This window comes from Petaurus breviceps, unplaced genomic scaffold (genome assembly GCF_028583685.1).
Source record: "Petaurus breviceps papuanus isolate PSGF00001 unplaced genomic scaffold, PetGlider_PUasm1.0 173, whole genome shotgun sequence".
NCBI lineage: Eukaryota > Metazoa > Chordata > Mammalia > Diprotodontia > Petauridae > Petaurus > Petaurus breviceps.
Genome location: NW_027185759.1, coordinates 10,492,101 through 10,519,301, shown reverse-complemented (window position 1 = coordinate 10,519,301; position 27,201 = coordinate 10,492,101). Strand labels below are relative to the sequence as shown.

Here is a 27,201-nt window from a genome sequence, read left to right as displayed (position 1 = left end):
GAAGGAAGGAAGGAAGGAAGGAAGGAAGGAAGGAAGGAAGGAAGGAAAGAAGGAAAGAAGGAAGGAAGTTCCTGCACCCATATAGGTTCCATGAAATAAAGGAGCCAAGAGGAGAGGGAGCCTAGACTTCATTTTAAAAGAAAGAACCCTGACCCTCCCTTGAGACGACGCTAGAAAAGCGTGGACCTCCTCCGCTGCTATACAACGGCTCCACCCCCTTAGGGATGTAAATTTCGGGATTTCCTGCATTATCTGTGAACGCTCCAAAGAGAAATTGTTACTTCTCCCTCCTCGTCCAGAATATGGGGCTGATGAAGCGTCGGAGAAAGCAGAAGAGGAGGAGGGGCGTTAGCACGCGTTGGCCGGATCGCATCTTGCGGGCACAGCCAGGAGTCCGGGGGGCACGCACTGCAGGGGGTGCCAGGAGCAAGTTCCCAACCACTGCACGTGCCCCGCGGCGCAGCGGGCCGCAGCCTCTCCAGGCCACATCACCATCCTAGTTCCTCCTCCTCCTCCTCCTCTTCCCGTTCTGGACGCAGTTCCCAGCCTCTCCCCGTTCATTGGCCCTCCTCCTTCCCTTTCACCCCCTCCTTTCCCTTTTTCCCTTTTCCCTCTTCCTTTCTTCCTCCCATCCCCTCTTCCCCGCCCCGCCACTCCAGCTGTCACAGCTTTTCCCTTAGGAACTACAACTCCCAAGCGGCCCCAGGCGCTGCACATGCGCACCGGCCGCCACTCCGCGGGTTCGGCCTCAGCGCAGCTGATTGGTCTACCGGTGGCTGAATCCGACTCCCTGATTGGCTGAGAAGCTGTGGCGACAGCTTCCGGAAAAGGGAAGAGCCACCAACATGGCGTCGGGGGGCGGCGCGGGGCTACAGCAGCCGCCGCAGGAGATGATGGAGGGTGAGCGGCCCCTGCGGGGGAGGCGGCCCAGGGCGGCGAGGGCGGGGCGGGTCCCTCACCTCCCCCGAGGCGCGCGTGGGTCGTGCCTGCCCTGCCGCGTCTATGGCCTAGGCCCAGCGCGCGTTCCCCTTACCTGGGGGAAACTGAGGCATCCCGGAGCACGGGGGTGGGAGCAGGCGGTGGGGCCAGCCCTACAGACGGGGAAACTGAGTCAGGCGCAAGCGGGCGGGGGCGGAGGCAGCCCCTCTCGGCTGCCCACGCGGTTGATGGGGACACGAGGCAGCGCCCAGCCGGCTCCGCGCCTGGAGGGATGGCGAGTGCCGGCGGGTGGATCGGTGGGCGCGGACAAGCCCGGCGGGGGCCGGAACAGAGGCGTGGAGGGGGGACGGGGCCGGCGGGCCGGGCTCTCACCTCCCAAGGGGGGCCGCCCCCTCACTGAGGGATCCTGGCCCCCCCGGGGCAGCCCTCAGACCCCAGCCCCAGAGGCACGAGGCAGCCCGGGGTCCAGCCGGCCTCCTCAGCGGGAGCCCCCACCCCTGGGCCTCAGTTTCCCTCCTGATCACAGGAGGGGGCCGACGTGACGATCAGCGAGTGCAGAGGGACCCTCGGAGTGAATGCGGGGCGCGAGTGTGTTGGGTGGGCAGGCCCGTGTGGAGGCAGGAATTTTGTGCTCCCAGGAGCTGAGGAAGTTACATAAGAGATGTGGCCTGTCAGCGCTGATGCATGAGGAGGGAGCTTTGTCCGGGCTCCGGAGCCCCCCACGGGGCGGTGCAGCACCCCCACTATACATGGTGTCAGATCCAGCAGGCCATGCAGTGGCACCGCCTCCTTCCCTCCTTGTACCACCCCCCCACCATGTGCTAGGTGTACCTCCTAGAGCCCCACAGGGGGGATACAAGTCATTAGAAGCTCAGACCCCTCCCGCTGCATGTGTCCTCCTTCTCCCATCCCCGCAGGCTCGGTGCAGCCTCTCCATAAAAAACCCCCCACCCATTTCCCCATAGTCAGTCTTCTCCCTCTCCCCAGTAATTCTGGGTGTGTTTTGCACATATTCTGTTCTATGCACAGAATATTTCCCCACAGCTCAGTGGTGAGTTTCTTGAGAGCAGGAACCGGTTCATTTTTGTCTTTATGCCCCGATGCCTGATACCCAGTAGGTGCTTGATGCCTCCTAGTGAATTGGGCACTGAGTATTGTATAACTGCAGTTCCGCTCAAAACTGTAGGGCTGGGGGTCAGCTGAGGGTGCTGGCATTTGAAATGGACTTTAAATGCTGGACTGGGTCTGGCCACGATGGGCCCAGGAAAGGAGTAGCCTGAGCCTCACTACAGCCCCTGGAAGTGTGCAGACAGGAAGGCTCCTGGGAGAGAAAGGAGAGCCTTCTGCAAGTCCTCAAGGGTCTAGTTTCCAAAGCTGGGTGATGAGTCGGACTCTTGAGATGGACTGTGTGACCATGGTGGGCCTTCCAGAGTCCTTCTCTGTAGCAAAGAGAGGAGACCCCGCACATGCCTGCTCCACCTTCAGAGTGGTAGGCTAACATCTGCTCTCCATGGTGAGCTGTCAGGGACGGCTCAGATGAGCCAGGGCTAGGAACACAGTCGTCTGACCAGTCAATAAAGCTTTACCTGGTGATGTGTCCTGAGGACAATGCGGCAAGGTAGTGTGGGGTTCTGGAAGCATTGTCACTTTGTAGACTGAATGATCCATCTTTGAGATTTCAAAATAAATTTCCAAATGAGGAGTGCAGAAGGGGAGCCTAAGATTTAGTTCTTGTTCACTATCTTAAAGAGAAAACGTTACTCAAAGTGTCCTCCCTCTTCCTTCCTGTCAGATGGGACTTGCCAGGAAGGGCACCATTAACAACATTCTCAATTAAAAGAGATCTCATTGTACCTTGTCCTGCAAACAGGCAATAATGTTTCCATACGGTGACTTGGTTTTGTTAATTTTTACATTGTTTTTATTCAGTTGACAGAAGAGTAGAGTCTGAAGAGTCAGGTGATGAAGAAGGAAAGAAACATGGAGCAGATTTGGTATCAGACCTCAGTCAGCAGAGTCTAAGAGATGATCAGAACCTCGACAACCCAGAAGGTACTTGCTGCCCGGCAGGAGCCCCAGACAGGGGAGGAGGACTTGGGAGGGTGTGTGTGGGGCCAAGCCTTTCTTGTGCTTGTCAGTCCCTCAGGAGCTCTGACCAGGGGCCTCCTGCTCACCCATTGTAATGGGAATGTAAGATCTTCCCTGCCCCTAGGCTAAAGTGCATCTGGAGCCTGGGGTGGGAGGCTTGTTTTTCAGTAGATACTTCTTGATTGGCCAGTGAGTCAATAAGGTTGTTACATTCTCTGTGCCAGGAGAAGACTATATAAGCCCTGATGTGTAGCTTTGTTTTGGGGGCTCACTTTGAGAAGTGTTCTGTGGTTTGATCTGGATTCTGGGAAGCCGTTGTTGAGAGCCCCCCCTCGGCTTTGAAAAACCCAGATGTTGAAACCCAGATGTTGATTTGGTGTGGATGTAATGGTTGGACAGTTTGGAAACTGTCTACTTGATCTGTTTCTCTGACTTGATAATTCTGTCTGTATATTCTGAAGTTCGGGGTGCTGACCTTTTTCCCCTGAACTAGGTGAACGATATATATTTGACTGATTAAAATAAGGTTGTTAATCCATTTTGAGTTGCTTTCCTTTAACAAAGCAGATCTAAGAACCTGTGTTGGCAGACACCCTGGGGACGCTGGGGTGCTTGCTAATACACCCATTGGGTCCACCCGAGGCACTCTTAGCTTGCTGCTACATTGGTTGTCCTGGGGGGACCAATCTAGTTTAGACTGAATTACATTAAAGGCCAGCCTCAATATTGGAAGTGTCTTATCTGTGGCAGATGGGGAAATAGGTCATGTGAAATATTGTTCAAGAAGAGAGCCCCAGATTCAACTCTGACACTTTGATTTTGGGTCATAGCAATGACCGCTTCCCTTCCAGAAGAGTGACCTGGTTTCATGTAGAGTCCATTTTTGAATGCTGATAATCCTTTCTAAATTAAATGAAGTTAAGGTCTTTAGTCTGAGAAACACTTGTCAGTCACCTCAATTTTGTGGGAAACACAGAAGCCTGGACTCTGCATTCCTTTAGTGGCAAAAAAAAAAAAGTGAAGTCGTAGGGGAAGGAAAGGACATTTGCAGCGAGTGGTAGTGGTTTTCTTTATTCTCTTTAAAATATTTTTTAGAAATTCAAGTTATCTCTAATGCTTCTGGACATCATGATGAATGTGAAAAGATGTTTAATAGGAATGTCTAAGTAGAGCCTAGATCACATTGCACGCTGTCTTGGGGAGGGGGAGAAAATTTGAAACTCAAAAATCTTATTCAAGTGAATGTTGAAAACTAAAAATAAATAAACTACCAAAAAAAAAAAGAATTCAGGTTATTCTTCTTTCCTCTTTAGTACACTGGTGACTATAGCAACCTGACTGTTAGGCAGAGGCCCATGAGTAGGAAGGCACTGGGCAGATTTACTCTGCCATTGATCATTAGCCTTCAGGGACATTATGTGGACAAGGGCAGTGGTTTAGACCAGCCTGGGCCATGATTGCCCCCAGCTGTTTATCTAGAGCCTTGTTGCCCACAGCCTTTTCAGTCTTGTGGGGCAAGTCCTGATTCTGGTGTTTACGTCTTATTAAAGTTTGTGTAAGTTTAACAATGATGTGAGCTTCGCCGTAAAGCAACATGGATGCCTAAGCTTTCTATTTACCAAATACTCATTAAAGGCATATTCTGTGCAAGGCATTGCAGGAATTGTAGAGATGAATAAAAGAGGCCTGCCCTTGTGGAGATCAGAACCAGCATCTATTCTCATTTGCAGAAATCATCTGTCATACAAGTAATCTGACTCTTTTCTCTCTCGATACTGATTTCTGGGTGGTTGCTTTTTAACTTGAGAACACATGAAGACAAGTAGACTGGCCCAAGGCCCCACGAGGCTCTAACAGCCTGCCCTCAGTTCCTGCCCTCCCTGAAGTCCTGCTCGAGCCACCCACTGGACCAGCCCCACGTGCCCATCCCTGCAGAACGTGATATTTTGAAATTCCAGCCTCAGCCTCCAGGCCTTCCACATCCTCAGCTTTTATTGCCTTGAGCACCACATACAGACCCCTCTGTTCTGCCTTAGAAACACATCACAAGCCACCTGCCTTTCCAGCCTTGGTAGATGTTCCTTTCCCTCACACATTATCACACCTGTGTCTGGCCTCTGTGCCTTTGTCTTGGGCATTCCCCAGACCTGGAGTGCCCTCCCTCCTCTCCTTGGCCTCTTAGCGGCCCTCAGCTCAACTACTTCTCTGTGAAGCCTGTCCTGCTGTTCCCAGCAGCCAAGGCCTGCCCTCTCAAATTCCCTTGTGTGTATTTGGTTACTCTCTGTCAGTGTTGTCTCTCCTGGTAGACTAGAAGTGCCTAGAGGGGCACTGGCTGTCTCGTTTTTGTCTGGGTGGCCCAGTTCTAAACACATAACAAGCATCTCAGGCCTTCTTCCTCTCTATTGGCCCTCTGTGATCTCCCAGGCCACCTCCTAGCTCTAGCCTTTTGTGGCCTCTGAAGAATCTCTGAGTCTCAACACCATAGGCTGGCTGGTCTCCAGCCCTTCCCCAAAGAAGAATCTTTTCTCCACCAGGAGTTGCCATCCAGCCTTTACTTGGTCTAGTAAAGTCTCCTGTGCAAGGCTCCCTCAGCCATTCAAGCCTACATCACCTTCTTGCAGACTTCTGCTTCTCCCCTTGAATTCTGCCCTCTGAGGCCCAACCACTCAAGTCTGACCTCTCTGGGTCAGAGGCCCGAGCTCCCAGCCTGGCTCTGTCAGCATGGTCAGTCAGTGCAAGGAGTGTTGGACCAGGAGGCAGGAGCTCTGGGTGCACATTCCAGCTCTTGTGACCTTTGGAGAGCTACAGAACCTCTGTAGGCCTCACTTTCCCCATCTGTAAAATAAGGGGGTTCAACCACCTGACCTGGGTCCCCTACAGCCTGAGTCTAAATTCCACAAGACAGTTCCATCACCCGTTTGAAGATAACTGTCCTGTGCCCCTACATGTGTCTTGTCTTCCCCAGGCTAAACATCCCCAGGTCCTTCACCTGCTCCTCCTGTCTTTGGCCATCCTGATTGTGCCCATTTGGGTCTCTGCCGTTGATCAGCCTCCTTTCCCAAATATGGCATGATCCTAGAGCTGCTTGTGGGCTCTCTCTACTCACATGCCTCCCTCAGAGGGTCCAAAGTCCACCTTGTTGTCTCTTGGTCCTGAGTGACTAGAAGAGGCTGCTGTGTTCTGGATCCAGGGCTGAACCCTGACCTTTCATGGATGGTGACTTGCCAAGTCCTTCCTCTTCCCTCTTTGACCCCTCCCAGTCAACCACCTCCCAAATAATCCTTCCCCCTGCAGTAAGGATCATATTTTTTACTCCAAGGTGAATCCCTGACTCAAAGGCCCCTGTGCAGCCCTCCCCAAGGCGAGGTGCCCATCCAGTGACCAGCCAGGCAGGCTGCGCCGACGCCCCCAAGAGGAGAAGCCCATGCCACTTGCCCTCAGTGTGGCCTTGTACCTTTCATCTGCTAATCCCTCTGAGACATTCTCAGGGCCTTCTCCAGGCACTCCTTCCCCCTCCCCCCACTATTACCTGTAGCCTCTCTGCTGAAGTCCAGACCCACCAGGCCTCAGGTCCCGGGCTCCAGGACATCCTCCTTCACACTCCTTCCTGCTGTCCAATTCCTGTCATCTAATCTAACCCCCTCGAAAATAGCACGTCCTACCAAAGCCTGCTCTTTCCCATGCTTCCTCAGCCCCCACAGAGCACTTGGCTTTGTACCTCTCTCGTGGAGTTTAAGCTGTGTTTATGTCTTCCCCTCTCCTCAGTGAGGGCAGTTTGGGGGCTTTCCTGATGGTTCTCTCTCCCCCAGGCTTTAGCTCAGTGTTCTGTACACAGTGGGGGCTAAGTAGGCCTCATCTCAGTGCCCCCACTAGATGTCCCTAGCATGGGCTTGTTCCATCTCTTGGGGAGGTGGATGGTACCTTTGCAATTGGGCAGGACAGTTACTACAACCCTTCCCAGTGGCCTGGGGGGTGGAGCCCTCCACTAAGAGGCCACACTGGGGTTGCTCTGCTCTGGGCATCATGCTTCAGAGTGTCAGAGGAGGGCTGCCAGAATGCTTTGGAGATCATTTCAGGGGAAGGGTGACCCAGAGAGGTGAGGAATGAGCAAGCTGTATCTTATAGGCACCAGACTGGGTCTGCCTTGAGGATGGGCCTGGAGCCCTGGGGGTAGGTGGGGGGAGGGACAGATAAAAGCTTCCTGACCACCAGGGCTGCCCCCAAGGGGAGGGGCCATGGGCCTCCAGAGGTGGGGGGGGGGGGGGTTGTGCTCGGAGGGCTGGTCACAGGCCTGGATGCCCTGGGGATCCCAGCCATCTTTGAGATTCCACAACTTTTTACATTGCTCTGCATCCCTGACTTGAACATGTGGTAAAAGAAAGGATTTGCATGGAGAGAGAATTCACTAGGATGAATCTGACAGTTGGTGCCAGTCACAGCCAGCGCCAGAGAGTGCAGACACGAGCCTGGCAAGTGGCAGGCAGTATTGGGAGTCCCCATACCAGCCAACAGTGAAGAACCACTTGTTCACTTGGTGTAAGTGACTCTGTCACTGAGGCTAGAGAAATTCATTGTGAGCGCTGACAAGTAGCTTTCCAGGCACACTGTCCTAGAGGGGGAAAGCCCGGCTTTTCAGGGTCTGGGAGGATGGACCCCAAGAGAGGAAACATGGGCCTCAACGTGGGCTTCCCGCTGGAATTAGCACACCCCTAAATGTCCACCTGGGGAATTATTCTGCCAGCAGGGCTTTGGGGTCTCTTGTGTCTTGGAGTGGGCTCACCTTGTTTTGCTCTGGGTAAATGCAGGCAGCTTTCCAAAGCAATAAAAGGCCCATCCCAGAACATCTGACGACTCAGCATGGTCTACACTCCCAGAGCCCGAGCTGTTGCCATAAACCAAAAGGAAGCCAGTATGGGCGGGAGGGCAGCCGTCCAATTCTGCATTTCCATGAATCCGGAGCTGAGGGAGCGAGCCCAGGGGATGGCAGGCCCTTCCTCTCCCCGCCTGGGAGGTGCCCAGCCGAGGAGAGGGAGCTCAGGGTGGGGCCAGGGAGCCCCAGGAGCACCGTCCTCACCAAAAAGCCAGATTCTTCTTCTTCAGGGGGCTCTGGTGTCAGTGGTGTTTCTTTTACTACAACAGACAGTTCAACTACTCCATTGTTTATTTATTTTTATCTTGGATTTAATGAATACCAAAAATAAAAGCAGCTTCCTGTTCTAGCGTCCTTCTTCAGCACATGCTGTATACCCAGCACTGTGCTAGGCACTGGGGGGAGACACACACAACAGGGAGGCAGGGCTGCTGCCCCACCCCCAGCAGGACTTTGATTGTACATTCTGGCCTTTGTGTAGAAGAAGCTGAGCCACCCGTGGATATGGAAACTGTTCACTTGGATGAAGATGCCGAGGTGACGTGGGGGGCTGGGGGGTGGGGGAGGTGATGGTGCCCATGCTGCCCCACCACACAGCGCCAGAGGGGGCGGGGTGGCATGGGTGCCTCTCAGGCCTGTTAAGGCTGCTTGTGTGGTATGACCAATCGCCCACATGCATTTCTCTCCCTGTTTTTAATACTACTCGTTGAAATCCACTTTTAACTACTTGAAATCCAGAAACAGTCTAACTCTATTTAAACCAGAGACTCGTGGATTGCACACATCCAAGAAATGTTGAGGTATATGTATTCCAGTACCTTCCTAGAAGCCTGGGCAGGCCATGCAGAGCCCCTTCAGGACTGCCCGGGCTCTGGGCTCTCTTCTGTTGCATGACAACCAGTCAGGAGACTTGCATATTCTGAGAAATAGTGACCAGCTCGGGAATCCTTGGGAGCTGCTCCCCTCCACAGGCGCTGGCTCACGGTTCCTATCTGCTGCATCTCTCTGTTGGAGAGATGTGTGTGTGCATGCACATGTGCCCACATTTCTTTGTACACGTGCACACACACGCAGACACAGGAACTGTTGACACCCACCTAAGCGGGGAGTCTTCAGTTGGAGTGAAATGGACACTTTTATTTTCCCTGTAATTGTTCAAGAAGTGATGGCCCTGTTCCCCACTTACCCCCTCAGGCAGCTTCTCTGGCTGCCTCTTCTGGGAAGCACTGGCAGTTCCCCGAGGCTAAGCTCAGTTTCTTTTCCATGTTCAGGATATTGATCTCAATCATTATCGAATTGGGAAAATTGAAGGGTTCGAGGTCCTGAAGAAAGTGAAGGTAAGCCTGATTTCAGAACATTTGGAGCAGCAGGACTTGGCTGCATTCTCCTTCCAGGTTGGCCATGTGGGCGGGTTCTGGAGGCAGAGAACCTGCCCGCTGCTTGTTCCCAGCCGTCTGGAAGAGGCTGACCAGCATCCAGAAGTTCTCGCTCCTTCCCTTCTTTTTTTGACTAAACACCCCAGTCGACGTGATGGGAGAGGTGTGTAGGGTTGGGGTGCCCAACCCAGGGCTCTCACTTTTCTCACCTAAAGCAGAAAACTGCTCCGAGCTCCTGGGGTCTGAAAGGCCCTAGTCTGTCCACCTCTGTGTTGTAAATTCCTTCTGGCTTAGGCGAGAAAAGGACCTGCCCTGAATGAAAGCCTTGCTCAGATTCTGCAGATGCTTTAGCATTCCTGGGACTTCACTCCCCCTCCCCTGCCCCCAGGGCTTCTTCCTATTTGACATAAACCCTGCACGGCTCAGGGCTGTGAGGGCACCTTAGGGGTTTCCTGGAGAAGGACAGATTTTAGTTGTGCCATAGCGGCAGCCAGGAGAGGGAGTAGAGAAGGGTGACAGCCGGGAGGAAGGCCTGGAGCCGAGAGACGGAGGGAATGCTTATTTGTGGAAAGGCCACACGGCCAGTGCCACTGGACAAAGTGGACATGTTGGGGAGTGAGGTATGGGAGGACTGGAAAGGTGGCACAGGATTTTATATTTGGTCCTCTGGAGCTCATCTGAGTAAGTGGACGGGGGATTCAGTGAGAGCTGCAGCTCAGGGAAATCCCTTTGGCAGGAAATTTCAGCAAGGGAGGCTCAGAAAAAGGAATGATCAGATATGTGGGAAGGAGATGGGAAGAGAGCAGGGTTTTGAAAACCCAGATAGGAGAGAGGACCCCAAAGATGGACAGTGCCAGGCACTGCGCCAGGAACACAAGGCAGGGCAAAGATATGGGCCCAGCCTTCAGGATCTTTTGTTCTTCTGGGCAAGGTGACACACAAGAAACCATCCATACAAGGTAGCTACTGTGTAAGTGGAGAGGCTTTCAGAAGGAAGGCCCGAGCACTGGGGCAGGGACCCCTCGCTGAGTCTCAAAGCTGAGGAGGGAAAACCTTCCAGGCAGGCAGGAGGTGGCCCATGCAAGGAGGGTGACAAGGCTGGGGCGCCAAGGGGTGCTGGAGGGGCTCAGGCTGAAGAATGCTGGTGCAGAAGAGGGCTGAGACGGTCCGGGCTCTGTGTGCTAAGCACAGGACTTTCTGTTTGATCCTGGGAACCACCAGCCCTCACTGGACAAGGGTGGGGAGGGTGACCCGTCAGACCTACACTTTAGGCTCACCCTGGCAGCCGGGCAGAGAGGGCCGAGGATGGGGGAGAGTCTGGAGGTGATGAGTCCCTGCACCAGACTGCTAACAATGGGAGTGCAGACGTGGAAGCAGGGGAGATCCGGGGGGTGAGTGAGAGACTCCAGGGACGGAGTCTGGGTGACTGGGAGGGTGGCAGTACCCTCAGCAGTCAGAGGAGAGGGAGGCTTTGGAGGGAAGGCAAGGAGGTCAGTGTGGAACATGCCCAGTGTGAGCTGCCCTTGGGTCAGCCAGTGAAAGGCATCCTGGATGCAGTGGGTGATGCATGATGGGAACCCAGGAGGAAACTCAAAGGTCAGTAGATATTTCTGAGGGTCATCTTCATGGCCGTGAGCACTGAAGCTGCAGCAGCTTATGAGATAGCCAAGCTAAGGAGAGAACTGGCAGAAAGCAGTGTTCTGGAAGCCTGGAGCAAAGAGGGTGGTCACCATTATCAGACTGGAGGGACGTCCAGAGGGATGAAGATGGAGAAGAAGCCAGAGGAGATCATTGGTAACTTTGAAGAGAACAGTTTCAGCTGAAATGATTCAGCCAGGGTTCAAGATAGGTTGATGGCCTGGAAAAGAACTGCGAGGTGGAAAAACTAGAGGTCATGTGAAGGAAAAAGACGATGGTTAGGGGTCCAGGCAGAGGGACGGATGATGGAGTGACAAAACATGGTCAGACAGAGGGATGTCAGCATTCACAAGCATGGATGTGGAGCGCTTGTGGGTGAGACCGTGTTTGTGTGGCTTAGCTGGGGTGAAGAAGCAGACTGTGGCCTCTGAGGAGATTGAGGATCATCGGAGATGTAGTGAAGTCCCCTATATGAGGGCAGGAGTTGGAAAAGAGGCCAGGACGGGTCATGGCAGAGGGACTGCCCCCTGACCCCAAGCAGTGAGGGGCCGTGGATGAAAGTGCACCTCAGACCAGTGGGGGCAGCTGGCTGAGAAGGCCACGTCTTCAGGAGTGAGAGGAAGAGGGGGAAGATGAAAGCCCATTTGTTCTTCAGAGTGCACAGTGGAAGCGGCAGGGAGAGAGAGGAAGAGAGCGGGAGGGCAGCCTGGGCAGCAAGCTTTGTGCAGTAATGGCTGAGGGGCCCAGATCATCAGATGGGGAAGGAATGAGAAATCAGCACAGGCAGAGTCCATCGAGGGAGGCAGGGCCATCCTGTGAAAGGTGCTGCTTTTCCTTTGTTGGGCAAGTTACAAGTAGCACTCTCAACCAAAAGAAGGAGGGAGAAATACTGACATCCTGTAGGCAGGCATGGTCCGGGCCCCTTTCTTCACCAGGTAACTCCCCTGACCATCTGCCTTTCCCTTTGTCCCTCCCTCTAGACCCTCTGCCTCCGGCAGAACCTCATTAAGTGTATTGAGAATTTGGAAGAACTACAGAGCCTCCGAGAGCTGGACCTCTATGACAACCAGATCAAAAAGATTGAAAACCTGGAGGCACTGAAAGACCTCGAGTGAGTTGGAGGAGGGGCTGCCCCGGGCCGGGAGGGCCAGGGGGTGCTACCTGCCTGCCAGGCTTATCAGCAGAGAATCCTAGCTTCAGGCCTTCGAGGGGCTGCCTTTTGGTAGCTTTGCTTGCTAAGGGGGTTCTTCGTCGGCCCAGCTTATAGAACAGTTGTGTGGCAGCCTCTGCCTGCTGAGCTCTGTGTGTCTGGGGCAGCAGCCCAAGCAGACTGCTCCCTGGAAGCCAGCACGTCCCTGGCGCTGCCTGCGGGAGACTACAAGGATGCCCTGGAGGAGGCGCATGGGGGCATGAGTGTGAGTCCTTTGTTCAGAAGGCTGAGTCAGGCCTGGTTGCTAGGGTGGGTGTAGGCATGACGCGAACACCAGGGGAAAGCTGCCAGAAGCTCGGGGTCCTGGGACTTCGTGTTGGCAGCAAAAGGGAGCTGCGTCTGCCTCGGGGAGCCGGGTCCTTCCCACACACAGCTTTCGTCCGTTTGAAGTGAGGATGCCTTTGCTGTAAAAATAAAAGTAACATTTTTTCCATCTTTTTTTTTTTTTTTGGTCCCAGGACTTTAGATATTTCTTTTAATCTTTTGCGAAACATTGAAGGGATAGATCAGCTCACCCAGCTGAAGAAACTTTTCCTGGTCAACAACAAAATCAACAAAATTGAAAACATAAGTAACCTCCAGCAATTAAAGATGTTAGAACTTGGATCGAATCGAATCCGGGTAGGTACTATCTGGGCATCTGCAGAGGGTGGCATGTCATACCAGTGGGGAGTGATAGGCAGGAGCAGCCGAGCCAGCCTGGGGCTCATCGGGTGGTGACATGTGAATGAGGCAGAGCCAGATAGGGGGGGAGAGAGGGGACAGATTCCTCCAGGGACACCATTTGGCTTGTGTTCCCTGACCACAGACACACAAGACACACACACATACACACACACTGTCGAATAACACCCCACCTGCCATCTGTGTTGCACGGTTTGTTGCCCATGATCCATCTGTGGTGTCACTCCTTTCCACACCGTCATCAGTGAAGCTCCTGACCTGCCTGGACTCTCTCTACTGCCTCCAAGCCTTTGCCTTGACTGTCCCTCATGCCTAACTGCCCTGCTGTGTGGAGGTATAGCAGCAAGCACCCCAAGCGTCCTCAGGGTGGCTGCCCATACAGGTTCTTGGATCTGCTTTGTTAAAGGAAAGCAACTCAAAATGGATTAACAAGCTTACTTTAATCAGTCAGACATATATCGTTTACCTTGTTCAGGGGAAAAAGGTCAGCACCCCGAACTTCAAAGTATACAGGCAGAATTATCAAGACAGAAACAGATCAAGTAGACAGATTTCCAAACTGTCCAACCATTACATCCATACCCAGTCAACATCTGGGTTTCCACATCTGGGTTTTTCAAAGCCAGGGGGGCTCTGGACAACGGCTTCCCAGAATGCAGATCAAATCACAGAACACTTCTCAAAGTGAGCCCCCAAAACAAAGCTACACATCAGGGCTTATATAGCCTTCGCCTGGCTCAGAGAATGTAACAACCTTTTGGACCCACTGGCCAATCAAGAAGTATCTACTGAAAAACAAGCCTCCCACCCCAGGCTCCAGGTGCACTTTAGCCTAGGGGCAGGGAAGATCTTCCAAATCTACATTCCCGTTACAATTCGGCCCCAAGATCTTTCATGCCCATAGCATAGACAATTTACTTTTGAATTAGCACTAAACATCTCTTAGATCACATTTTCAAAGTACAGAACTAAAGTTACCAAAGTGGCCACTGGGCCTTAAATAAACACAAAGTACATAGCATTATCACTTCAATTCAGAACAAGAGTTCAAATAAAGTTGGGGGGGGGGGGCGGTGTCCTTCCCCTCACACAGCTCCAGCCCCTGCTTCCAAGTACAGAGAGGGGGCTGGGCAACAAAACCAACAAGGTGGGGTCCCTGGGGATCCAAGGCACTTCATCCCACCCACCATAGTCACAAGTCCATCCTTCCCCTGGGTCCCAAGCTGTGGGAAGCAGCCAGGAAACACACTCAGTGCCCCTGCTTTGCTGCTCAGTTCTTATCTTTTCCTCTGGCTGAATTCCGAACTCCTGGGTTCCTTCTCCTCCCCCAGGCAGCAGCCGCTCCTGGCTTCTGCCCAGGTCCTGATGTAGGCAGCTCACCATTCCCGCTCTCAGCTCAGCGAAGTCTGCATGCAGGCCATTCTTCTCTCCTGCTCCACGGCTCCACAGTCACAGCTACCACAGCTGGGAAACAAACAATTATCCCAGTCCCCATACTTTATTTTTACTCTGCAGATCCTGTTCGTGATGCCATTTTGTAGCAGCAAGCACCCCAAGCGTCCTCAGGGTGGCTGCCCATACAGGTTCTTGGATCTGCTTTGTTAAAGGAAAGCAACTCAAAATGGGTTAACAAGCTTACGTTAATCAGTCAGACATATATCATTTACCTTGTTCAGGGGAAAAAGGTCAGCACCCCGAACTTCAAAGTATACAGGCAGAATTACCAAGACAGAAACAGATCAAGTAGACAGATTTCCAAACTGTCCAACCATTACATCCATACCCAGTCAACATCTGGGTTTCCACATCTGGGTTTTTCAAAGCCAGGGGGCTCTGGACAACGGCTTCCCAGAATATAGATCAAATCACAGAACACTTCTCAAAGTGAGCCCCCAAAACAAAGCTACACATCAGGGCTTATATAGCCTTCGCCTGGCTCAGAGAATGTAACAACATTTTGGACCCACTGGCCAATCAAAACTGAAAAACAAGCCTCCCACCCCAGGCTGCAGGTGCACTTTAGCCTAGGGGCAGGGAAGATCTTCCAAATTTGCATTCCCATTACAGGAGGATGAGGGACTAGCAGACCTGGGGTGAGGTAAGGAGGGCCAGAAGTTCAGGACAGGAAGCAGCCTGGGCTAGTACACTATTCATTCTCCTCTCTGAAACCTCTCTCACACACCCTTTTCTTGGAAATGCTTACTCATAATTGATTATCTCCTGACACACTGAGAAAGAGTAATGGGTCTGGCCAGTCAGTCAGCCAGCCAACATTATGGGCCTCCTGTGCCCAGCTCTGGTCCTCACTCTGCTTCTAGCCTTCTGAGCCTGTGCTCATCCTTTGTCCTCAGGGACAAAGACAACCTGATATAATCTAGAGAGGTGCATTAAATTTGGAGTCCAGGGATCTGGGTTCTGATCATGGCTTGGCTACCTATCCCTGTGTAATGCTGAAGAAGTTACTCCCTTGCTCTGGGGAGTTTGGTCCTCTATAAAAGGGATTAGGAGTTCTTCACCTGAGGTTGACAGACCTTTAAGCAGGAGGGGATAGATTTTTCAGAACTTTGGATAAGAAAAAAATTACATCTTTATTTTTTCAACATAATTAGTTTCCTTTGTAACCCTGTAATTTAAAAACCTTTACTCTAAGAAGGGAGCCATAGGCTTCCCCAGACTGCTGAAGGGTTCTGTGCCACAAACAAAGTGAAGAACCCCTGCTTTGCCCCTTCACATTTTTTAAAATTAATTTATTTTTTAGTTATCAGCGTTCACTTCCAGAAGATTTTGCCTTTCAATTTTCTCCCCCTCTGCCCTCCCCAAGATAGTGTGCAGTCTGATATAGGCTGTACTTACACATTCATATTAAACATATTTTCATATTAGTTATGTTTTAAAGAAGAATTAGATCCAATGGGAGGAACCATGAGAAAGAAAAAACCCAAAAAAAGAGGGCAAATAGTCTGCTTCGCTCTGCATTCAGAATCCATAAGTCTTTCTCTGGATGTGGATACCATCTTCCATCATGAGCCTTTGGGAGCTGTCTTAGATCTTTGCATTGCTGAGAAGAGCTAAATCTGTCAAAGTCAGTCATCACACAGTGTTGCTGTTACTATGTACAGTGTTCTGGTCCTGCTCACTTCACTCAGTATCAGCTCATGTAAGTCTTTCCAGGTTTTTCTGAAGTCTGCCTGCTCTCCATTTCTTATGGAACAATAGTATTCCATTACATTCATACACCACCCAACTTGTTCAACCATTCCCCAGTTGATGGGCAGCTACCCAGTTTCCAGTTCTTGGCCACCACAAAAAGAGCTGCTATAAGTATGTTTGTACATGTGGGTCCTTTTCCCTTTTTTTTTTTGGTCTTTTTGGGATACAGCCCTAGAACTGGTCTTTCTGAGAAAAAGGATATGCAGTTTTCTAGCCCTTTGGGCATAATTCCAGATTGCTCTCCAGAATGGTTGGATCAGTTCACAACTACACCAACAAGGCATTAGTGTTCCAATTTTCCCACTTCTTCTCCAACGTTTGTTATTTTCCTGTTGTATCGCATTAGCCAATCTAATAGGTATGAGGTGGTACTTCAGAGCTGTTTTGATTTGCATTTCTCTAATTAATAGTGATTTAGAGGCAGCTAGGTGGTGCAGTGAAGAGAGTACTGGCCCTGGAGTCAGGCGGACCTGAGTTCAAATCCAGACCCAGACACCTAACACAAAAATTAGCCATGTGACCTTGAGCAATTCACTTAACCTCAATTGCCCTCCAAAAAAAAAAAAAAAGCAAAAAAAAATTTGTGATTTAGAGCATTTTTTCATATGATTATAGATAACTTTAATTTCTTCCTCTGAAAACTGCCTGTTCATATCCTTTGACCATTTATCAATTGGGGAATGACTTGTGCTCTTACAAATTTGACTCTGTTCTCTATATATTTTAGAAACGAGGCCTTTATCAAAGACACTGCCTATAAAAAGAGTTTCCCAGCTCTCTACTTCCCTCCTAATCTTGGTTGCATTGGCTTTGTTTGTGCAAAACCTTTTCATTTTAATGTAATCAAAATCATTCATTCATTTTTCACATGAGGAAACCAGGATTTACGAAGGTGATCCCTGGCCCGGGGTCCCATAGCTAGCTAGGCATAGAGCCAAAGGGACATAAAGATAGCTACTTGTGTCCTTTCCACAGGCCATCGAGAACATCGATAGTTTGACCAACCTTGACAGCTTGTTCTTGGGGAAGAATAAGATCACGAAGCTCCAGAATCTGGATGCCCTCAGCAACCTCACGGTGCTCAGCATGCAGGTAGGCTCTGGGACTGGAGCAGGGGGCAGCTGGCATTGCTGAGTTTCCGTACACCTGTTTGACTCTCAGGCCTGTTCCTGCTATTTTCTCTTCATCCTAAAACTATGCCCCAACCTCTTGTTTTGAAAAAAGGATGTGTTGGGGACTCACTGTGTGCAAGGCATTGTGTCCATCCATCCCAGAAAGTGTCATCTATACTGCCAGATGCCATGTAAACTGTGCTTATTTGTGCTGATGTGGTCACAAGATGAGCTGCATCTGCACTTGTGGGAGTGCCAGAAACCTCCTTCAGCCTAGACTGGGGGAGGGAGGGAATGGGAGGTGCCTTTGCAGATAAATCAAGGAAAATAAGATCCTTTTAATTACATAATTTAAATTATGTAATAGTAATTTGCATGCAAACTGTGTGCTGGGTATGAAACATTCTTAGCTATCCCTGTGGCTTCTTTTGAATCCTACTTGGAATTGTGGGGGTCATCCCCTGTAGCCTCTGTAGGGACCTCAGAGGCCAGTGCTCTCAGGACAGGAGCCAGGGAGGCTGTGATTTGCAATTTGGCCTGGTTCACATAACCATGGAGGTAATGACTTTCAGGGCCGAGGTTTATTTGTTTGTTTTTTCCTTGTTGTGGTGGTGTTCTTTGTATTTATTTTTAAAATGAGTTTAAAAGATTTTTTAAATCATTTGTTGTTTAAGATAAACAATATCTTATTTTTAATTTTGAGAATTAAACCAAATAATTAAAAAACTAAAACCTAAAATCAACTTTTAAAAAAATGGAACTTGAAGGCTAGAAGGAATTTTGCCTAGTCCATTTATATATTTTTTCTCTTTTCTGTAATCATGCTAAAATGCCTCTAAAGAGATGTTTAAGGTTAGGAAAAAGGTAACTGTTGAACTGCACAATTTTAAAAAAATTAACTTGTCACCTAAATTATGAAGGTGTCATCTTTTGGTGATGAGGTCAAAAAGTGAGCAAAAAAGGTTCTAATCAAGACATGCTATTAGATAGGTATGTAATTTATTTATTGAAAATTTGAAGAACATTCAAGGATTTTCTGGGCTGAAGTCTGAAGCACAGCCGCCCCAGAAGGCAGTTCCTTCCCACTGCACTGGCCTTGGGGAGTGATCCTCCCAGGTGTGGAGAACCATTGTGGTTCCACCCTGGCTCCTTTGGGCGCCCTCGGTGCCCCGACACCAGACGCTGCCATTGTAAATCCTAGATTCTGGCTTGTGCCCAGATCTTGAGCGGGGGGATTTCTGTGCAGCGTTGCCTCTGGTCGCCATGATTAGGACTATCTTTAGGAGCAGCTGTTAGTCCTGAGCTGTTTTTGGGTGGTGTTTTTTTTTAATGACACATTCCTTATGTATTTTAAATAACTGGGTTTTTCAGTAAGTTTTTCTTGATGTTGGGGTTTTTATACATCACGCTGCTTTCCTGTCATAACTGAAAGAGCCATTCAGTATCACAAATACTTCTACGATACAAAAAGAAAGGAAAAGAAGATTCTAAAGTTCCGTGCCCTGCACCACGCTGCTGTCCTTGTGGCTCTGCTCACTGCCATCTGTGCCAGCTCGCGGAGGTCTCTCCATACATTCCTCTGTAGTCATATTGGTCGTTCGTCATGATGGAGCATCACTCCGTTCCATTCATGAGCTGCACTTGGGGAGCCACTCCCCAGCAGATGGGCTGATATCAACTTTGTTTCCAATCCTTTGCTGCTACATCTTATCTGTGGCCTCCTTGGAGTGTGGAGGGACCAGTGTCTTAATCATCTTAATTGCGTAATTCTTCATTGCCTTCCAGAATGGTTGTAGTGATTCATAGCTCCCCCAACAAAATGATAGGATGTCTGTGGCACCACAGTCTCTCCAGCATTGACTGTTCACAAAGTGAAACTTTGGTGTTGTTTTGATTTGTATTTCCCTTATTAGTGATTTGGAGCATTTGGGGAATGGCTTTTAGAGATACACACATACATGCTATATGTGTGTGTACATGTATTATATATATAAAATTCTTTATATATCCTGAATACAAACCTTTATTGAAGAAATATGATATAAAGATTTTTTTCCCATTCAAATGCTTTTACTTATTCCAGGTGCATTAATTTTGTTTTTGCAGAAGCACTTCAGTTTCACCAAAGTTGTCTATTTCGTCTTCTATAATTGCTTCTTTCCCTTTTTTGGTTAAGAATGTATCCAGTCATCTCCCCAGAGCCTTGAGAGGCCTTTTAATCTTGTAGTCTAATTTTTAATATGAAGGTCACATCCATTTAGAATGTGCTGTGGAATGTGGCATAAGATAATGGCTTAATCCTAACTAATGCCAGACTTCTTTCCAGTTTTTCCAGCAGTTTTTATCAAATAGGAAGTTTTATCCTAAGTAATTAATGTTCTCTGGCATATCAGACACCGGATTATTGAATTCCACAGTTTCTGATTTTCCTGTGGATCTCCTTCTCTATTTTTAACCAATACTAGATGGGTTTGATAACTGCTGCTTTATAATATAGTTTGAAATTATTATAGTAACCTTGTGTTTGACAAATGTAAAGATTTAAGCTTCTGGGATACCAGAATTTGCCATTTGGTAAAAATTAGTAAGAGCAGCTAGGCAGCGCAATGGTTAGAGCATGGGACCTAGAGTCAGGAGGACCTGAGTTCAAATATGGCCTCAGACAGTAGCTATGTGACCCTGAGAAAGTCATTTAACCCCAATTGCCTCTCCCCCCAAAAAAAACTTATTGGGAAAACTGGAAAGAAGTCTGGCAGAAATTCTGTATAGACAAGTATCTTGCCCCATTTTCCAAGATGTGGTCAAAATGGATACGTGACCTAGATATAAGAGGAGATATAGGTAAGTAAATTGAAAGAGTGTGGAAGGCATTACCTCTCAGACTTATGGACAGGAGAACAACTCATGAAAAAACAAGAGATAGTATTGTGAGGTGTAAAATGGATCATTTTGATTACATTAAATTTAAAAGATTTTTATACAAATAAAACCAGTGTAGCCAGTTAGAAGGGGAGCAGAAAATTGGGAGGGGGAGAGTTTATAAACAGCTTCTCAGATAAAGGTCTCAAATACAGAGAACTTTGTCAAATGTATAAGCATATGAGTCATTTCCCAATTGATAAATGGTTAAATGATATGAACAAGCATTTTAATGAAGAAATCAAAACTATAGATAGTCATATGAAAAAAGTATTCTAAATAATTACTGATTAGAGAAATGCACATTAAAACAACTTTGAGATATGACCTCACATCTATCAGACTGCTAAAATAATAGGAAGGGAAACTGGCAAATGTTGGAGGGAATGTGGAAACACTGGGACATTAATACACTGTTGGTGGAATTGTGAACTGATCCAACTGTTTTGGAGAGCAACCTGGAATTATGCCCAAAAAGTTATAAAACTGCCTATACCCTTTGACCCAGAAATGCCAGTACTCGGTCTGTTTCCCAAGCGATCAGGGGAAAAGGAAAAGATCCAATATATTCTGAAATATTTATAGCAGCTCCCTTTGTGGTGGCAGAGAACTGGAATTGAGGAGATGCCCGTGAATTGGGGAAAGACTGGACAATGTGTGGCGTATGCCTGGAATGGAGTGCTGTTGGCTGTAAGAAATGATGAGGGGGTGATTTAGTTTGATATCTGGAAGCTAATTTTTGCCTGGCCCTTTTCTTCTCCCAACTGCAGAGTAACCGGCTGACCAAAATCGAAGGCCTCCAAAACCTGGTGAACCTTCGGGAGCTCTACCTCAGCCATAACGGCATTGAGGTCATCGAGGGCCTAGAGAACAATGTAAGTGCTGAGCACTGTGAAGGACAATGCGGCTTAGCAGGGTCACATTAAAGCAGCCCCACTCACCCTCGGCACCTCCGAGCAGGGGCTGAGGAGCCATTCTAGGCTCTGCAGCAGCACAATAACTCACTCAAAGCATTGCCTTAATAGTAGCCTGATAATATTGTGCAGGAGAGGGAAGGAAAGGGAAAAGGGATGCTGCTGGTGTAACCTAGACACAAGGACTTGGCCTTGAGAGGATCCTCATCCAACCAGTTGCTAATATTCAGCTGATTTCCCACTGAGAAACAAGGAATTGCACTCAATCCTGAAAATGACCTTGACTCCAGAGCCCTCCCATCCTGACCTGGGCAGAGCACATGTCAGCAGACATTGAGCCAGGGCCCTTGGTGAGCCAGGCTCATAGTTGGTGCGGAGACCAGGACCTGTGCCAATCTAGGACACACCAGTGGTGATGGCTCCACAAAGGCCTTTCCTCCCAATGACCCTGCGCGTGAGACGGGGCCAGCATTGGAAAAGCCACATGAAGCCACGGCAGTAAAAGAGCATCAGGCTCAGAGCTCAGCCCCTTCCCAGCCACGTGCCTGTGTTCCCCTCATCAGCCCATGCCGGCCCTTCTGCTGCCGCCCCCATGCCCTCAGGAAAGGCAAGCGGCTTCTACAGACCTGACTCCTGACCCTGGGACCCACTGCAAACCCATATGGCACAGCCTTGGCTGGGCCCTTCCCGCTGCGAGACAATTCTATTCTGCCTCTTCCGCTGGCATCTCACTTTGAGCTCCTCGTCTGCCTCCTTGTGCCCTGTCTCATGATGAGGCGGCCTCCCTTCCCCTGTTCTAGGGATCCCCTTCCATTCCCTCTCCGCAGGCAGATCTCACTCCTTCCTTCATCCCCACTCTCACCTCTCCATCTTCTGGCTGCTCTCCACTGCTCACAAACATGCCCATATCTCCCCTGCCCGAAAAACCACTTTTGGTCCTGCCATTCCCACTAACGATTGTCCAGTATCTCTTCTGCCCTTTGTCACCAAACTCCTCCAAAGGCATTGGCACCAGGCACCCCTCTGACTTCCTTTCCCTCTTGTCTTGACCCCTGACACTCCAGCTTCCAAGCTCATGACCCCGGTCCCAGATCCAGAACTTGAGGGAATTGTAGACATGATCTCGTCACAGCTTGGCCAAGGCCCAGGACAAGCACCCCTGCATCACACTGTGTGACCCTGGGCAAGTCACTCAGCCTCTTGGCTGTGAAATGGAGCTGAAAAGAGAACCTACCTCCCAGGGCGGCTGTGAGGATAAAGCACTTTGCAGACCTGCCGTCTTGAACTAGATCAAGGACAGCCACTGTTGCTGTCATTGCGAGGAAGATCGCCAGCCAGGGGGACAGTGGGGGGACTGACCATGGCCAGGGGCAGGAGACCAGGCTTCCTTCCAACCCTGGGGGCCATTTCTAGCTCCGAGTCCTCTGAACACCAGCGTTACAAGGAGAAATGTCACTGCTCCTGTCTTGGGCTGTGAGCCACAGTTACTGGTGGTGCAGTGGGAAGGGCCTTGGGCCTTGGTCACCAGATACCTGAGTCCAGACCCTGCCTTTGACCACTGCAAAGTCACTGTTTGCCTGAGCTTAGCCTCCTCATCTGTAATCCCAATGGGGCCTGTCCCCCAAGGCGACTGTGAGACTTGAACCGGACAGTGTTAGATAGCACAGAGGATGACCGCGACTGACCAGTGACCGCGGGTGTCCTGGAGGGCAGCAGGGCCAGCGGCAGGCTGGGGATTTAGAAGCTGAAATTTTCTTAAGTTTACTTTGAAACTCAGGAGAACTTTGGGGGAGCGATTTTAGATACAGCAGAAGGGAACCCTTAACTAGAAACAGAAGGAACATATATACATATAAATATAAAAATCATATATACACACACACACATATATATAAATATTTTGCTGGCTGCTGGCCAGCTTAAAATAGCTTTGATTCTGAAGTCGGAGAAGTGACCCAGCAAGTTTTTACTGGGGCGGGGGGTGTTTAAACAGAACTTCTTTCCTCCGGGCTCCTGTTCTTTGGCTTTAAACCTTAAGGCTGCTGGGAACCTGGCTCCTGGACAGGAGGGGCTGTGGTGCCTGCTCAGGATGCTTCCTCCATTCCACATTTCCCCAGCAGAGTTACAGCCTCCTACTAACACAGGTCCCAGTTTCCCCCCTTGACTCGTTAAAACGTCTGAGGGTGACATTGACCGCAGGGGACGCCTCTGCTGCTTCCTCAGCTCGTGCCCTGCTGCCTCACGACCAGGCACTAAAACATTCCCTTCTTGTTTCAGAACAAGCTCACAATGCTGGACATTGCATCAAACAGAATCAAAAAGATTGAAAACATCAGCCACCTAACAGAACTGCAGGAATTCTGGGTAAGTGGAAGTTGCACTAGAATTGTTTGTATTGAGTAAAGGTGAAAATTTCTGGGTCCGTGTCAGCCCTTGCTGGGGGCGGGGAGTCTGCAGACCAGAGCCCATTATAACCAAAGTGTCTGCACTAGCTAAAAATGGGATTCCAGCCAGCTGTGTTCAAGAGTGCCCCTCAGGGGCAACTGGGTGCACAGTGAACAGAGCCCTGGGCCTGGAGGCAGGAGGACCCAAGTTCAAATCCAGCCTCAGACATTGGATGCTTACCAGCTGTGTGACCATGGGCGAGTCACTTAACCCTGATTGCCTCACCTCCCCCCTCAGACAAAAAAAGCATCACTCCAGTATCTCAGAAGGATTAGACACTCCTTGTCTTTACCAACAGTGCAGGGAAGGGGGAATCTGCTTGGGCGGGGGGGTAGCACGGGGTCCTTCATCCACTAAGATGTGTCTGCTTCTCATCTCAAGGGACGGGGCTGAGCCAGCCAGCCTCTCCTCTTTGGGATCTGAGAGCTGGCCCATCTTTTCTTTCCTCCATCCTTGAAACATTGTGGTTCCTTATTATTATTATTATTATATTCTGGAACTCAGGGCCAGAAGATGCAGCAGCTTAGGACCCAGGGAGGCTCTGTGGACCATAAGAAGCCTCACTGATCATCCAGGACTCTTGGGCAAGAGGTCAGGGAGCAGAGGAATTGTTCTTTAGGGATCCAGGCAGACCCTGTTAGAGTCCAAGGGATCATCACAGGCTAAGGTGTGGGCAAGACCAGAGACCAATAACCAAGACCCTCCAAACGGGACGGAAGGACCCCAGGAACAGGGCCAAGGGACCCAGGAAAGCAGCTATGGGCCCTGTCTGTGCAGGAAGAAATGGGGAGCAGCAGCACTCAGGCCCCCTCAGGGCCTGGCCTGGCCCAGCCCAGGAGAAGGGCCTGCAGCCCAATAGCTCCCCCACATATACCTGCCCCTCCCTCCATCCAGGAATGTTTGAGGATCCACAGATGGATCTTAAACCAGAAATAACAACCTATTTAATAAAGGTTTAAATTGATGGGTCTTCCTAGAGCCCATTGCCAGCTCTAGAGGGGGCACTCAGCTTTAATTCATTCTTTTGTTGGCTCAAACCCTTTCTCCCATCTCAGGTTGGTATGAAGTTGGCATTTACATATGGGGATGGTTGTGAGCTTAGAAAGCCCTTCCCGAAGTTGAAGGCCAGGATTCTAGATCCTCTTTATTTACTAAGCCTTCCTCAGGTTTGGGGGTGCCTTTTGCAGATAAGGATGGGAGGTAACACCCCACCCCCTTTTGAATGTTCTCCCCCTGCCCCATCCTACCTGGCAGCAGTCTGCCCTGCAGCATGGAATGCTCACATTTCCCTCTCATGGTTAGTAAAGGTGGACACAATGAAGGTCACAGGGCCTTTGTCCTATGGGGATGAAGACCAGCTTAGCAGAAAGGACACAGTGATGCCCTCTGCCTTCTTCCTCTCCATGCCTGCTGTCTCAGGACAACAGATCCCTCTCGATTTCCACCTTGCTGCCCCTTTGTAGCACACCAGCCTCCTCCCAAGAAAGAGGCCCAGCCACCACTTTTCACCACACATTCACTAGGGGCTCTGTGGAGACGGGTGACGCCCACTTTAAAGAGTGAATTTTTTGTTTATTGATTGATATAGGAATCATGATTCCAGATGTAAACGCTGTGTGAGTCCTTCAGACCCTTGCCAGCACCCTAGCCCAAGGGCCTTAATGTAAGCACAAGGTAATGCCACAGAATTCCATCCCGACTCCAGAAATGTCGCAGGTAGACAAGCAGAAGGCCAGAGACGCTTCTGTTTCCTGATCCCCATCCTTTCCCCCTCCTCTCGCTGGGGACCAGTAGGAGACAGTGACAGTAGCCACGCCACCTTCCCTGTGGTATTCAGAAGCCCACTGGGGTGGGAAGCAGGACACCCACTCCCCACTTCCATTTAGGACCTTTTAGGCAAAAGAAGCCTCACAGAGAGAGTCCAGTCCTTGCCAGCAGGCTCAGGCTTCCTCCTCGGGAACCAAGATCCCTATGCTGAGTGGGCGGGTTCTAGACCACAGGGATGGTGCAGTGCCCCCCATGGGCCCCTGCAGCTTTCCTTGGGGCTTGTACCAGGAGGGCAAGCGAGGGCCTTCATCCGGCGGGTAGCTGGGTTGCCTTTTCTTTTTGTGGCTAAGCATTGTAGGCTTAGAAAACACCTGACCCATTGGCCATTCAAAAAGAAAAAGTCTTTAACAAGTAGAATTGATTCTGTGTATTTTCATTTACTTTGGATTTTGCCCTTCCTTCCTCTGATGCTGGATGTGGAAATGCCTGTCGTTTAGCTAGCTTTCTGAGTGAGGGACCAGCGTCCAGGGCATGTGGGCAGGAGGCGTCTCTCAGCTGCTGCGTAGAACGCCTGGGGTTGGCAGCAGGCTTGGCGGGGCTGCAGCATGAGCCCCGAGGGACCGCTCTCCGGGCAGCTGCCAGCAGGTGCAGTGACCACGCTCTGCCTGCTACCTGCCTTGATGCCACTCGCCCCCTGCGGGCCTCTGCCTTGCCTCTGGGACGTCCCTCCTAACAGACCTTTCTGCTGTCCATGCGCTTCGCAGATGAATGACAATCTCATCGACAGCTGGAGTGATTTGGATGAATTAAAGGGAGCCAAGCACCTTGAGACAGTTTACCTGGAGCGCAACCCTCTGCAGAAGGACCCCCAGTACCGGCGCAAGATCATGCTTGCCCTCCCCACCATCCGGCAGATCGATGCCACCTTTGTGCGCTTCTGAGTCTCGCCTTTCCTCACCCTCCCTCCTCCCCACAGCAGCGCCCTGGTCACGGGCTTTTTAACCCACCTCTCGCTCCCCGAGTCTTCGAATGACCAACAGCTATCAACGGCCAATAAAGAACCACTGAATGATCACATACCCGTGTACGATGCACCCTCTTATGATTGTTTTTGAGATGTTATTATTATTAAATCTTGCAACACGATGTTTCCTAGTTCAGACTTATTGATTATTCCAGCAGAGCATTGCAGCCACCCAAAGCGCATGGGGCTGAGTGCATGGTTTGGGGGGCTGTCTTTGAGTAGGGAGCACCTCCTTTCTGGATCCCCACCCTCCAGGGCAGTCCCCCTCCTTGCTTGGCCACGTCGATGCTAACAGTAATGTGATGCCTCTTGGAAAACAAAAGTATTCTGGCCAAAGACCGCTCTGAGGGCCGCCTGCCCAGCCTGCATGTTTTCTCCTTGTCCCATTGCCCCGACCCCAGACTTGGTTGGTGATCTTGGCTGGGCCTCTGCCTGGGTCTGTGGCTTTGAGGAGTGAGAGCCTGTTTCCTCCCCTAGAAAACGAGCTTATTAGACTGTCATCACCTAAGGCCTTTTCATCTTATTCCGCAATCCTAAGACTGAGAGGTGACAGTCTGAAGGGGAGTGACTCCCAAAATCCCCCTCCCATCCTGGGCCCTCGTCCTCTCCTGGGGGTCCTTAGGCCAGACACTGCCCCTTCAGGCCTCACTTTCTCCATCGGCCAAACGAGAGGGCTGGACTAGATCATTCCTGAGGTCTGGCCTGGCTTTCCGGGCATCTTTTACACTATTCTGGCCATCCCCCATGTCTGGAATGCACCCACTCCCTCCTCACCCCTACCTCTTACAATCTCGGGTTCCCTCAAGGCTCAGTGTCCTTCGTGAGGTCCACCCTGATGCCCCTGCCCCACCTCCCCCCACCTTGATATTATTTTGTATTTATGTATTTTGTATTAACTGTGTACATCTTGTTTTCTTCCTCTAGTGTGTGAGCTCTTTGAGGGCAGGGATTCTTTCCTTTTTGTCTGGCAAACAGTAGGCGATCAATAAATGCTTGTTGAATGAA

At 50.3% G+C, this 27,201-nt stretch overlaps 2 protein-coding genes across 3 annotated transcripts in view; one reads left to right on the top strand and one right to left on the bottom strand.

Annotated features, from left to right (window-relative positions):
• PASK (PAS domain containing serine/threonine kinase) overlaps positions 1 to 615 on the bottom strand; it is a 64,016-nt gene extending 63,401 nt beyond the window's left edge. The window contains exon 1 of the mRNA XM_069083380.1: positions 154 to 615. The gene's annotated coding sequence lies outside the window, so the exon portion shown is untranslated. The remainder of the gene's footprint in view (positions 1 to 153) is intronic.
• Positions 616 to 746: 131 nt separating this feature from the next.
• Positions 747 to 27,201, top strand: PPP1R7 (protein phosphatase 1 regulatory subunit 7). 2 transcript variants are annotated; one of them, XM_069083387.1, is made up of 10 exons: positions 747 to 900; positions 2,869 to 2,991; positions 8,379 to 8,434; positions 9,169 to 9,234; positions 11,892 to 12,022; positions 12,580 to 12,742; positions 16,991 to 17,107; positions 20,817 to 20,921; positions 23,238 to 23,324; positions 25,937 to 27,201. In XM_069083387.1, the coding sequence occupies exons 1-10, from the start codon at positions 846 to 848 to the stop codon at positions 26,111 to 26,113; spliced, it is 1,080 nt and encodes a 359-aa protein (XP_068939488.1). In that variant the 5' UTR covers positions 747 to 845; the 3' UTR covers positions 26,114 to 27,201. The 2 variants fall into 2 exon arrangements, with proteins under 2 accessions (XP_068939488.1, XP_068939489.1); XM_069083388.1 differs by lacking the exon at positions 25,937 to 27,201 and adding an exon at positions 24,994 to 25,042.